The 12,101-nt window shown below is 47.3% G+C and overlaps 2 protein-coding genes across 5 annotated transcripts; one reads left to right on the forward strand and one right to left on the reverse strand.

Moving 5' to 3' along the window:
- Positions 1-1,052: 1,052 nt before the first annotated feature.
- On the forward strand, positions 1,053-7,274 carry LOC109779707 (PH, RCC1 and FYVE domains-containing protein 1). 2 transcript variants are annotated; one of them, XM_020338347.4, is made up of 9 exons: positions 1,053-1,513; positions 1,994-2,080; positions 2,824-2,913; positions 2,999-3,085; positions 3,183-3,377; positions 3,956-5,983; positions 6,134-6,280; positions 6,366-6,766; positions 6,852-7,274. In XM_020338347.4, exons 1-9 carry the CDS (start codon positions 1,463-1,465, stop codon positions 6,949-6,951), a joined length of 3,186 nt encoding a protein of 1,061 aa, XP_020193936.1. In that variant the 5' UTR covers positions 1,053-1,462; the 3' UTR covers positions 6,952-7,274. The 2 variants fall into 2 exon arrangements, with proteins under 2 accessions (XP_020193936.1, XP_040248592.1); XM_040392658.2 differs by having other exon boundaries at positions 1,257-1,513; positions 3,183-3,407.
- On the reverse strand, positions 2,243-10,995 carry LOC109779708 (uncharacterized). 3 transcript variants are annotated; one of them, XR_012187924.1, is made up of 11 exons: positions 10,776-10,995; positions 10,564-10,662; positions 10,358-10,469; positions 10,213-10,274; positions 9,649-10,026; positions 8,269-8,926; positions 8,118-8,158; positions 7,471-7,605; positions 4,165-4,350; positions 3,966-4,091; positions 2,243-2,592 (listed from the first exon to the last, which is right to left on the reverse strand). XR_012187924.1 is itself a non-coding variant. In XM_045229972.2 (7 exons), exons 1-7 carry the CDS (start codon positions 10,788-10,790, stop codon positions 8,073-8,075), a joined length of 1,410 nt encoding a protein of 469 aa, XP_045085907.1. In that variant the 5' UTR covers positions 10,791-10,995; the 3' UTR covers positions 7,754-8,072. The 3 variants fall into 3 exon arrangements, 2 of the variants coding, with proteins under 2 accessions (XP_045085907.1, XP_020193937.1); XM_045229972.2 differs by lacking the exons at positions 2,243-2,592; positions 3,966-4,091; positions 4,165-4,350; positions 7,471-7,605 and having other exon boundaries at positions 7,754-8,158; XM_020338348.3 differs by lacking the exons at positions 2,243-2,592; positions 3,966-4,091; positions 4,165-4,350; positions 7,471-7,605 and having other exon boundaries at positions 7,754-8,926; positions 10,776-10,990.
- Between the last annotated feature and the right edge of the window lie 1,106 nt (positions 10,996-12,101).

Genomic DNA, 12,101 nt, shown 5'->3' on the forward strand with positions numbered 1-12,101 from the left:
GATAAGGGGCCTGACAGATAACGCGCGATGTTTTCACTAGGTAAATAGACATTTTTATCTCAGACCTGTGTATGTCATAAGTTTTACTTCTGGAGACCTGACGAAGATTCAAATGTTATGCCCTTTTTTGCAGGGACGAGTCTGGGATGTGTATGCTTCATGCAATCAGGCAGTACGATAGGGATAAGATGATGTTGTCATTGACAAAAGCTTCATAGTCTGTTTAACTTTCTTACTTCTTTCATAAAATTCTTGGATGAGAATTTCAGCAGCCAGAGCTTGGATGGTGTTTTGGCTCTGAAATCTGCAGAAAACTTGGCCACTTCTCAGCAAATAGCTGTTTTTAAGGTATTTCGTTTGCATGATGAGCACGAAAATTGTGGCTGACAATGCGTTACGGGCAGCTCTAGAAGACCATGAGGAATGACATATTCATATTTGACAAACTTAGCGCAGCTGTATTTTAGTTGATAGTGATTTTGCAAAAGAGAATAAAGAAAAAACAGATTTTTTGGATTTTGTCGTAAACTTTTTGTTTTTATCCTGGATGGTAGTAGCTCATTGAGACTAATATGCTCGCGGAACATTTTTGGGGGATCGTTTGGCAGAGACTGAGCGGCCGTGAGAGAGCGACAAGTGGAGTAAAATGGAGTTGGTGGCAGATCCCAGCCCGAAGTGGAGTAAAATGGAGTCGGTGGCCGATCCCAGCCCGTCTACAACCCATAACCGGCGTTACTTGCCGTTTGCACAATCGGCACAACGTCAGCTCCTCCGGTCCACAATAGGCATTAAATGAGGCGCGTACATGCCAAGTAATACAACGTATGATGCATATCCTCGAACGAGTGGACGGCTCGTGATAACGTGACCAGGCGAGCTCGTCCACGCCAATGAGTTTTCGAACAGATGTACTGCTACAGAAACAAACAGCCGCTTCCTCTCTCCTCGCACGCCAACAGATGGAGAAAGCTAAAGGCCAGCCCTGGCCATACGGCCGCATGGTAAATGGAGTACTAAACTACAAGCAAACAGATTCGACATTGTAGCAATAAGTAGGTAGCAGGGCGTGCTGCAACCAACAGAGAGAAATGAATGAATAAGATTTACCTCTGCAACCGTGTCTGCATGTGTCGAGCAAAGCAAAGCAAAGCACACCAGGCAGGCAGGCTCGGGTCTCTTCCCCGTCCGTCATCTTTAAACACACGCGGCAACAATCGCCACTGTTTCCTTTTTCCGGGTCCCGGTCCCGGAGCTGCCTCTGCCCAGCCCGCCTTCTTCCTTCACTTCCTCCCTCCCTCCCTCCCTCCCCGAGCTCTGCCCCCTCTTCTTTCTCGCTTGCTTTCTGTCGCTCTACCGCTATCTTTCGCTTTCTCCCGCTGTTGACCAAAGGCGGCTCGAGCTGCTTAGCCGGAGGGTGCTGCCAGTGCCAAGGTTTCTTCTGCCCGATCTTTTTCCCGCGGCAATGGCGGGGGAGCTTGAGGGGAGGAGCTCCGGAACCAGAGGAGCCGAGCAGGTACGTACGTTGCAGCAAGCAACAAGTGTTCTCATCTTGCATCCTCTTCTGATTGTCTGCAAGCCCCACACCTTCTCAAGTGATTCTTCTTTGGCCACTCGTAATTCACCGCATCCCTGTCAGCATAGACGGATCTGTTCTTCTTCTTCTTCTTCCTGCTGTTTTTGGCGACCATTTTCACCACAGCCATCTGCATTTTCTTGGAAGAAAGAACACGGTGATCCGTTTCAGTCTCATAATATTTCGAAGCTCGAAACAGCTTGGGTTGTTCATTTCACAGTTTTCTTCCCTGGATCCTTTTGTGTTCACTTATACTCCCCTCTGTAAAGAAATATAAGAGTGTTTAGATCACTAAAGTAGTGGTCTAAACACACTTATATTTCTTTACGGAGGAAGTACTACAAGAAGTAGCAATGCTGCAGAAGACACATGCCATGAGTTTACGGTTACATGGTTTAATCTCTCACTTCTTTTCTTCAGGCCATTGTTGCTCTCAAGAAAGGCGCCCATCTACTCAAGTGCGGGAAGAGAGGGAAGCCCAGGTTCTGTCCGTTCAGGCTATCATGTGTGAGTAGGCTCTTTGGCACTACATAATACTACAAGATCAGAAAATTACATGTTCTTTCACTACCTTCATACAATCACCACTAGAAACCTGTATAATTCCCTCAAAATGAAAATAATATAGATGGCTGTGGTGCAGTGCTACAGATTTCTGATGGCTGGACGTACGGGAAATTTGATCAATCATGTTAAACTCAACAGTGAAAACATTTTTACACAATGCACTAGAGAACAAGTTTATTTACTTTTGAACTTTTTCTACAAACAGAAATTTCTCGCAATATTTATTAATAATTGAAATCAAACCGATACGGAAATAAGTCCACGTGAAACTCATATACCAAGGTAAATTACCGACGGTCAAGAAGTTGCTTTCGACTTCAAGTTCTTCACTATATCATCCCACCTCAGCAATGATCAACACCATTTAGTAACTTCTTCTGATTTACCCACCTGTCTCCATCAGTCCATATGGTCCCCGTCTTCTTATCATGCTCCTTCACGCCTTGTTGCTGCTGACAAACAAACCACATGTAAATACCTTACAGTACATAATATATTTACAACCGCGCTATGAATAGATAACTCCAAATGTAGCTTTCAGGATTGGTCATGCATTCTCTGTTGTCATACCAAGAATGCATTTTATAATTGCACTCAAACTTGTAACTGTAAACAGTTCAGGTATAGAAAAAATAAAAGGCATATCACAATAGCCCAACATAACTTTTTTTTTCGGTTTGCAGGATGAAAAACTGCTAATATGGTACTCCAAAGAGAGGGAAAAAAGTCTGAGCTTGAGTTCTGTGTCGAGTGTGGTTCTCGGACAGAAAACAGTATGTGGTTTTCTTCCCCAAACACTTATTATTATGATTCAAGTACACGAAGGCATACATATTCTTAGAATGTCTGTATTTGCAGACAAATCTTTTGCGCTTGCATTGGCCAGAAAAGGAACATCACTCCTTGTCAGTCATATACAAGAATGGTGAATACTCACTGGACTTGGTATTTCCTACTAGGCCTGGAATTCTTGAGTTTAGAATCTCTTTGTTCCTCGTATAACTGCCTTTTCTAACATCTATTTACAATCATGTCTTCCCAGATCTGCAAAGACAAGGACCAAGCTGACTGCTGGTATCTAGGCCTAACAGCCTTGGTATCTGCTCTATATAGTCCTCTTCTTTTGGTTGATTCAACAAGCAGCCGTCGGATAAACAGTTGCACAAATAGCCCTCCTAGCTATATTCAGCAAAGGAATAGGCTATTTTCAGTAGATGACACAAGAAAGTTCACCCAGGTTGGAACCCATGCATGTCATGATTTCTATGTGAGAACATGATTACTTTGTTCAAGTATGAGTTTACCATGACTTGTGACCTTTCCTAGATTACGCTTAGTAAAACTTTTGGTTTTCTGTTAATCAGCGGCCACCCACTGCTCGGCTCAGGAAATTGCGAAATTAATAACCAACATGTTAGGCAGTGTTACAATTCTGGCCATTTTGATAAATTATACTTTCCAAATATATAAATAATAATACAATCATTAGGTAACACCCAGACTAATGTAATGTCAAGTGGGTAATGATACACTTTGTGGAGCTGCATATTTTTTCATAACTACTCCCTCCGTACATCCGTTTGAGAGTCAAGTAATTCCATACAGAGGATGTACTCCCTCTGTAAACTAATATAAGATGTTTTAGGCCACTAAAATAGTGATCTAAAATGTCTTATATTAGTTTACAGAGGGAGTACTAAATAAGCCGATACATCTGATAGCTTATGAAAGACTGTAAATTGCCATGCCTTAGCCACTAGTATTTTCAAATTGTTATATTCAATTGATAGCTTATGGAAGTATCTATTTGTGAAGGTACACTCACTGTATGGCAGTCCTAGGTTGATACAGAACAAAGTATCGAAGAGCAGTCTGGATTGCTCAGAAGCATTCGTCACTCCAAGGCAGAGAACATGGTCAGACCTAGATTTCTACTTGGAAAGAATTACTCCTGAAATGGTAAATAGAGTTAAAAACAGTTTCATGGATATACCAGTGGCTGCAAAAATTCAGGAGGGAATTACCCAAATGCCTAAACTGAAAGCTTCTGAAGGATCACACATGGCATGTGGAATAGATTCTCTGAAGGACATCTTTGCCTGGGGAGAAGTTCCAGGCAGTGTGTTGGAGAATGGAGATGCACCAAAAGATAATGTTTCACTTCCAAGGTTATTGAAGCCAACCCAGATTCTTGACGTGCAGAACGTCGCCTGTGGAGAGAAACATGCAGCAATAGTTACTAAGCAAGGGGAGGTCTTCTCTTGGGGAAAGGAGAGTGGTGGGATATTGGGACACAAAGTGAGTGTCAGTGTCTCCGAGCCTACGATTATCAAATCTCTTAGCTCTATCCCTATGAAGGCTATTGCATTTGGGGCAAAGCACACCTGTGCACTTGCAATTTCAGGAGAACTTTATGAGTGGGGTGAAGGGACTCACAGCTTGGGTCTGTGGGATGATCAGTGTCAAAGAAGCCAATGGTTCCCACACAAACTGTTTGATCCTTTGGATGGCGTATCGGTTCTGAAGATCGCATGTGGCCAATGGCACACGGCAATCATATCCTCCTCTGGTCAACTGTTCACATATGGCGACGGAACATTTGGCGTTCTTGGACATGGCGACACGATGAGCGTGGCTCGGCCCAAAGAAGTAGAGTCTCTGAAAGGGTTGAGAGCCAAGGCTGTGGCATGTGGGCCATGGCACACAGCTGCCATTGTGGAAATATTAGGCACTGTCAAGAGCAATGCTCCTAGTGGGAAGCTGTTCACTTGGGGTGATGCAGATAAAGGAAAGCTGGGTCATGCTGACAAAAAATCCAAGCTTGTACCGACTTGTGTCAAGCCACTCAATGATTCTGATTTTGCTCAGGTATCCTGTGCGAAGGCACTGACAGTCGTGCTTACAATAACAGGTGTTGTTTTCACCATTGGAAGCACATTAGGCAACCGCCGATTGAGTGACACATCTATCTGTTCAGTTGAAGGGCCTCTCAAGACTGAGTTTGTCAGAGATATATCATCAGGCTCTTCCCATGTTGCAGTTTTGACAATGAATGGAAAGGTGTATACCTGGGGCAAAGGCACAGAAGGTCAACTTGGTTTAGGTGACTATACTGACAGGAGCTCCCCAACTCTAGTGGAGTCCTTGGAAGATAAGCAAGTAGACAGTATAGCCTGCGGTTCCAATTTCACTCTTGCCGTTTGTTTACATAGGTCTATCTCAGGCAAGGATCAATCTGTGTGCAGCAGTTGTCAGTTGTCTTTCACCTTTACAAGGAAGAAGCACAACTGCTACAACTGTGGTTCCATGTTCTGCAATTCCTGCAGCAGTAACAAGGTTTCAAGGGCAGCTCTTGGGCCAGATAGGAGCAAAAGGTACCGTGTTTGCGATGTGTGTTTCACTCAACTGCAGAAAATTGAAGGACATGGCACACTAAGTTCACAATCAGCAATCCAAAAGGAGGAGGCATTTCCAACAGAAATAAGACCATATACACCAAAGTTGTCACGCATATTCAAGGAAGCAAATTCTATCATGGAAAAGATGACAACGGCACAGGGTTCCAATCAGAGAAATCAGGACTTGGCTGCACCGGTTCAACTGAAAACACAGAGATGGGGGCAAGTAGAGTGCCCCAGTCAATTTAAATGTGCACGAAACAACATTCCATGCTGTTCCATACCAAATAAACAGACAGTCGACGTTTCTCTTACACAGAGAATGCCTGAACCAGTGCCCCCAAAAGGTACCAGCTCTATGCCAGAAACAGCTACTAATTTGAAAGCAGAATTAGATTCGACAGAGAATATATTACTAGGAGAAGTAAAACAGCTTCAAGCACAGGTAATTCATAGAGTATAACATTGTTTGCAATGTCAGATTTTTTTGTCCTCCTTTTAAATGATACATTATATTTTCACTAACTATTAACTTATTTTTATTTGAAAATGGCAAGCATTGATCTTAATAGTCATGTTGTTCTCATCTAAGCAGGTGACCACCCTAGCAGAACAATGCCGGCATAGAAGCCTGAAGGTTCAGTTGTACAAACGAAAAGTCGAGGAAACCTGGCTGATTATCATGAATGAAGCAGCAAAGTGCAAAGCTGCAAAAGAAATTATAAAGGTTTTAACCAATCAGGTATAACTCTGACCTATGTCAATTCCCAACCTATTCAGAAACTGAGTATTTATGTAAAATAAGTTGTCTGGCGCAAATTGTGCAGAAGAATACTTTATCAAAGAAGATTGATTTAGCTGGTGGGCAATCATACAACTCCATAACTATACCTAGCCATGGACAACCAGTAAAAGCAGAATTACCAGACCCACCAGACAAAAACCCTGTCACCGGCAAATTTCAACAGCTGAGCAGCATCAGGGATCACCATCAGCAAGTGGACAGGGAACGTATACAGTCTTCAAGCGCAGCTGTGGCGAAAGGCTCAGCCACGCATAGAAATGGCAGAAGAGCACCAAGTAACAGCAATACCTATGCCGGGGAAAATGATGCCACCATTCCTCCTGTTGATCCCAATGGCACGATCGAGCAAATCGAGCGCGGGGTGTATGTGACCGTTGTCACATCCCCCGGTGGAAACAAAGGCGTCAAGCGCATCCGGTTCAGGTAACTCCAAAAAGGCCTTTGATACACACACATTCCCTAGATAATTTACTTGTGTGATAATATGCTCTTTCGAACAATCCTACAGCCGGAAGCACTTTGGCGAGAAGGAAGCACAAAAATGGTGGGAAGCGAACGAGAGCAAGGTGTTTGCAAAGTACAGCGGCACGGAACAGGTGACAGAGTAACCAGCTGTGACAACCGACTGACATTGTAAATGGCAATGGATTCCAAATACTCCCTCCGTTCACAAATATAAGATGTTCTAACCTTTTTGTGAATCGGATGTTTATAGACACGTTTTAATGTGTTTGTTCGCTCATTTCAGTCCGTATGTAGTCCATAATGAAATATCCAAAACATCTTTTTGTGAACCGATGGAGTAGTAAACACACTGAAAGATGGTACTGTTCAGTAATGGCAATAGATGGAATGATGGAAGCAAAGGAATCGGGACACCATTATTTGGTCCCTGAGAGGCAGTTTGCAGAACTAAATTGCAACATTACCACTTGCATTGTACTCCATGGTTAACCCCTATATGATGTACAGAGGGTAGGTCTGAGTTGAGTTGGATTAGGGTTATGATGCCTCCTCTTGAGTGATCCGATCACTCAGAAGTCAGAACTCGGATGCAAGTTTGTAGTGTGGATTCATTGGCGTTGCCTTCCTGATCTGAGTCACATAGTGCGAGAGCAAAAACGTACCGGAACGGCTGGTTTTGAAGCTCCCCCTGCCTGCTAGCTCCTCCCCGCTTTCGCAGAGCTCCACGGCTACGCATCTCCCCTCTGTCGCGTGCCGCACCTGAGCCGCCTGCTGTCGCCGCCCTAGCCCTGTTGGTGCTGCCGCAACAACATTGTGCATAAGGCAGTACAAGTTTCCAGGCAAAAAAAAAATGTTCTACAAGACGAAAACAAGTAGCTCGTCATAACTGGCAAGCTGATTGCTGTAGAAATACCTTGCAATTTATCTAAAAACATTTCCTGGAAAGAAGATGAATGCACAGACCCAAGTCCAGGTATATTATGTTATACTTTAGATATACAGAGCATTCGACGTTTTTGTTCGTCTTCTGCCTATCATATGTTTTACAGAATGCAGACTACAGAGTGATACAAGCCTGCCTAGCTTACAACATGCAGTTAAGACTACGACAACCCTCTCTCAGGCCCAGGTTGATACAGGCAACAACACTGAACTCTGAGCCTCCCGATTTGGGGGAAAAACTGCAGAGACACTCTGTAGAGAACAAAAACATGGATACTACATATTCCAACTATATATATTCACGAGCAAGAACCAGAAATGCTCAATCTAATGCGGCTTCGAGCTGCTTCGGAGAAGTGCGACATACCGACAGGCAAAACCAGCAGGATGAGTGGTCGCTTCTTCCCACTGCAGATCACACCACCAGCTCAAGAGTCTAGAGCAAAACTAGCAAACATCTAAACTGTGAAGAGCGTGTCGAATCTTCGGCTGTCACAAGCACAGCCTCGTCAACTCACCGTCGGTCTCCTCTCTGGGCGCCTCCGACCGCAGCGATTCGCTCTCGGCCGCGCATCTCTTGTATGGCATGAAACCTCTTTGCAGACTGACCGAAACAGAGCTCTCGCACTTTGTTAACCGCGGCACAGGCGTTTTGTCGCTCTCACTGCTGTTTCCTCTCCCTCGGGAGTCGGCAGCATCTGAATTATGCGCAGCTGATCCAGGGCCAGTGTTTGATCCTGTCCAGGATCCTTCCCTCTGCATGAACTTGTGGTCTGCGGTCTCTGAGCGATGGCGCTGGTGCTGATTTGGAGCCATGGCTTGCTGGTAGAACATTGCACCAGGCAGGGTGCCAAACCATGGCACCGCAGATTGTGTGGCGAAACCATCCGGTTGAGGAACAAAATACACAAACTGCTGCATGCTGCTCGGCCATGGATTCCATGAGCTTCCTTCTGTGGCACCGCCAGAAGGTAGGTTTCTGCTTCCTTGTGTGGTTGTATCGTCTGAAGCTTCAGTTCCGACGTCGCCACCATTCTGCGGGTTGCCGGTGCTGGTATTCGGCTTCTGGAATGAATCATTCACCACGACTTTCTTGCCGAATAGCTTAAGGACTGATGTCGCTGATCCTGTACATGACCCCTCTTTGACATCACCATTTGCAGTGAACTCTGAAGCCTGAAATTGGCATTTCAGAAATGTGTTAGAATTGAAAGGTACCGGAGGTGTTAAAGCAGATCATATAGCTGCAGAAAATAGCAGATGAACAGATCATGTTAGGTAAAAATTCACAGGGAGGATGTCTGGAGTTTGTTTTCTTCTCGAAGTGATGTCAGTATTACTTGTTTATGTCCCATGTGGTGTTTAGCCTTTATCCTCTTATTAAACCACTCATCCTTATATGAGGAGCTGGGTGAAGCCAAACTTGGCTCGAATTTGGGCTCTTTCTTCATAATTAATCTAACAGTGTTTGTGCTACTCTCATTGTTCGCAGCGAGCGTAATTTCTTGTAACTGATATTCTGCCTTCTATAAAGCTACTCTAGAAAAAAAATATGCTAAGATTCGTGCAACCATTTTCTTTTGTCTTTTTTTCTTTTCTTTTAAATTTGACGGAGTCACTTAGACGTGCAATATCTAGGACACATCTAGATGTGCCCTAAACAGACCATTAATCTAATCCAATTTTTTTTAATGAGAGCATCTATGCAACTGGAATTTTCTTATATTCCGTTAATTTCAACCACCTTTAGATCTATTGAGTATATGGCCAATCGGTTTTAATCTCAAGGCAAACTTAAGTCTAAGACGATTGACTGAAATTTAAGGAATTTCAGGCGAGAGCGCATTAGTAATTATCTTTTTTATATTGATATTTGATATTAGAAAAGAGTACGGTACCTTAGTCGTATTAGGCGAGAGGCAGCCGTCCCCTCTGTCCACCGACGAGCCGTAGAGGGAGCCGGCGGCCGACGGAACCGGCGACCTGCTGCCGCTGGAGTTGTAGGAGAAGCGGCCACCGGAGGCCTCGACCCGCGACGCGGTCAGCACCGACGTCGGCGACCCTTCCTCCTGCTCGCCCATCCGCACGGGAGGCCTCTCCAGATGCGTGAGCCCCGGGGCGTGCTTACCGCCGGCCGCCGCGCCGTCGTCCGCTTTGCGCGGGTACGGGTGCGTCGGTTTCCTCTTGGGCCGCGGCGGGGGGATCTGGATCGCCGCCGTCGCCGTCGCGGCCGCGGCGCCCGAGCCGCTGCAGCTCCCGGACGACTCTCTGGTGACCTGCAGAGCGCGAGGCGAATCCGGCGTCAGGAAAATCCGCGGCTGGTAAAACCGACGTCATCTGCTCACGGACCTCCCATGGATGATCCGTGACTTACTTTGGCAGCGAGTTCACGAATTAAAAAAAATCATGGCCGAGAGGTGAGATGAGACAGTTGGTTAGATGGTGAGGGAAGGCGAGCCGACCTTAGAGAAGAACTTCTGCGCGTGGCTCCGGATTTGCACTGCCGTCTTGGTGCCTATGTGCTCTACGAGAGCGCGCACAGAGAAAGGGTGAGCGAACCGAGCGTGCGAAATTGGTTGGCTCGTTCCACGGGCGCGCGATCGTTACCTTGTATGCGGCGCCAGGCGCGGCCGTGCAGCTGCAGGGCCTCCAGGAAGCGCTTGTGCTCTTCCTCGGTCCACTTCTCCCGCTGCTTCGTGATGGTGTACGGCTTGCGTGCCTGGTCGAGCAACAAATTCGTTCGATTTAGGGGGGCGGTTGCAAACACAAACACAAACACAAACACGCGGGTTTTACGCAGGAAACTGCGGTACCTTTGGCACGTGGTCATCCCCTGATAAATCCATGTCGTGGGAACTCGGACGACTCCCGCGATGATCCGCCGTGCTTTCGTCGGTTGCCATGGCGTTCTCCTGCAAGCAAGCACGTACCACGGAGAAGAAGAAGCATGAGCATCCATACTCTGCTTCCGATCGAGAGCACCATTTTAAGTCGATCGCACCCGGAAGAAGTGTGGATGAATTACCTGCGTACAGGCCATCTCCTGCCAGCGAGAACAAGATAATCACACTACCCAACGTCGCCACACCAAAAGCCAAGACCAAGAACAAGACGAGGTGCTCGTTGTCGATGGAGCGCGAGGAGGGAGGGGCAGGCAGGAGAAGAGAAGAGAGGCGAAGAGGCGAGAGACGAGAGGAGTCGGGAGAGGGGACGAGGAGAGGGGAGTCGCATAAAAGAGAGGGGTACGTTACGTGGGGGGCCCAGCGCGCTGGCGAGTGAGGGGACGGGAGAAAAAGAGCATGGAGGGGCGCGCCACGTCGGACGGGATTTTTCCATCTTCCCGGCGCCCTCGCGGAGAAAAAAAAACAAAAATATAAACCCTGCGGTTTGAGCCGCTCGTTCTTGTGGCTGTGGCTCCTCCTCCGCCTCACTCGCTGTCATGTGCCGTTTGCCACCGTAAAACTTGGCCTCCAACGCGTGTGAGAACATGAGCTCTCCTCTCCGCCTGGCTCGTGGCGCCTGCCTGCCTGCCTGCATGCAACGCGTGCTCGCTCGCTCGGCGCGGCGCGGCGCGGCGTCGGCTTGCACCGGAGGAAATCACAGGGCCGCCTTAACCATAGGGCTGCTCAATCCCGTCCGATCATTCGCCACATGCTGAAGCAGGCCATGGACACGCTCACTTCTCTCCTATCGGTAGAAGGTGAACCGTTTTTAGACCATCGACGGCCTACCTGTGCTCCAGAGGAAGAAAATCCTAAGAAAAAACCCGCGGAAATATCCCAGCCACGAGATTTGTTGGGGCGCCACAGGCACATGCGCCCGTGACTGTGCGGGCGGACGGAGTAGAAAAATCGCGAGAGGATAACGAAAAGGGAGGGCCGGGGTGATCTTTCCGTGCGCTTTATGACACGTCAGCCGGCGTTGGGTCGCGGGGGGCCGACACGCGGCGCGGCTCTGGAAGCGGCAAGTGGGTCGGATAGGCGTGCCTTTCGCTCGCGCTCGCCGCAAATGGGCGGCTCCTGGCCACGAGCTCTCGGGTCGGCGCTACAAAAATCGCCCGAAACGTCCTGGCCATATGTTTCCAGCGAGTCGCCAGTGGCCTCCTCCTGTGGCGTGAGGCCGTGAATCGTGATCCATCCGCACAGGGACGGGGACAGGGACAGGCAGTGTGCGGGGCCCGGCGCGGCTCTCCACGGGAGCGGAAGAAGGTGGAAGAGGGGAAGGGCGACGTGGCCGGATAGGATTAAGAAATGCGTCGTGCTTCGATGCGGGCCTGGTTCAGTCCATGTCATCAGATTGTTGTTGGTACTGCTTCTTTTTCGAAAATATCAGATTTATTATAAAAATTCAC

Source organism: Aegilops tauschii, chromosome 6, assembly GCF_002575655.3.
Source record: "Aegilops tauschii subsp. strangulata cultivar AL8/78 chromosome 6, Aet v6.0, whole genome shotgun sequence".
Lineage (NCBI taxonomy): Eukaryota > Viridiplantae > Streptophyta > Magnoliopsida > Poales > Poaceae > Aegilops > Aegilops tauschii.

Bases quoted from the DNA above. Each gene is read 5' to 3' on its own strand.
- LOC109779708 (XM_045229972.2), bottom strand. The intron at 10,470-10,563 runs GTACCGCAGTTT...TTGCTCGACCAG, and splicing joins GGGATGACCACGTGCCAAAG to GCACGCAAGCCGTACACCAT. The intron at 8,159-8,268 runs GTGAGTTGACGA...TGTGATCTGCAG, and splicing joins GCCCAGAGAGGAGACCGACG to TGGGAAGAAGCGACCACTCA.
- LOC109779707 (XM_040392658.2), top strand. From the start codon at position 1,463: ATGGCGGGGGAGCTTGAGGGGAGGAGCTCCGGAACCAGAGGAGCCGAG. The intron at 3,086-3,182 runs GTATTTCCTACT...ATGTCTTCCCAG, and splicing joins GTGAATACTCACTGGACTTG to ATCTGCAAAGACAAGGACCA. The intron at 3,408-3,955 runs GTGAGAACATGA...CTATTTGTGAAG, and splicing joins ATGCATGTCATGATTTCTAT to GTACACTCACTGTATGGCAG.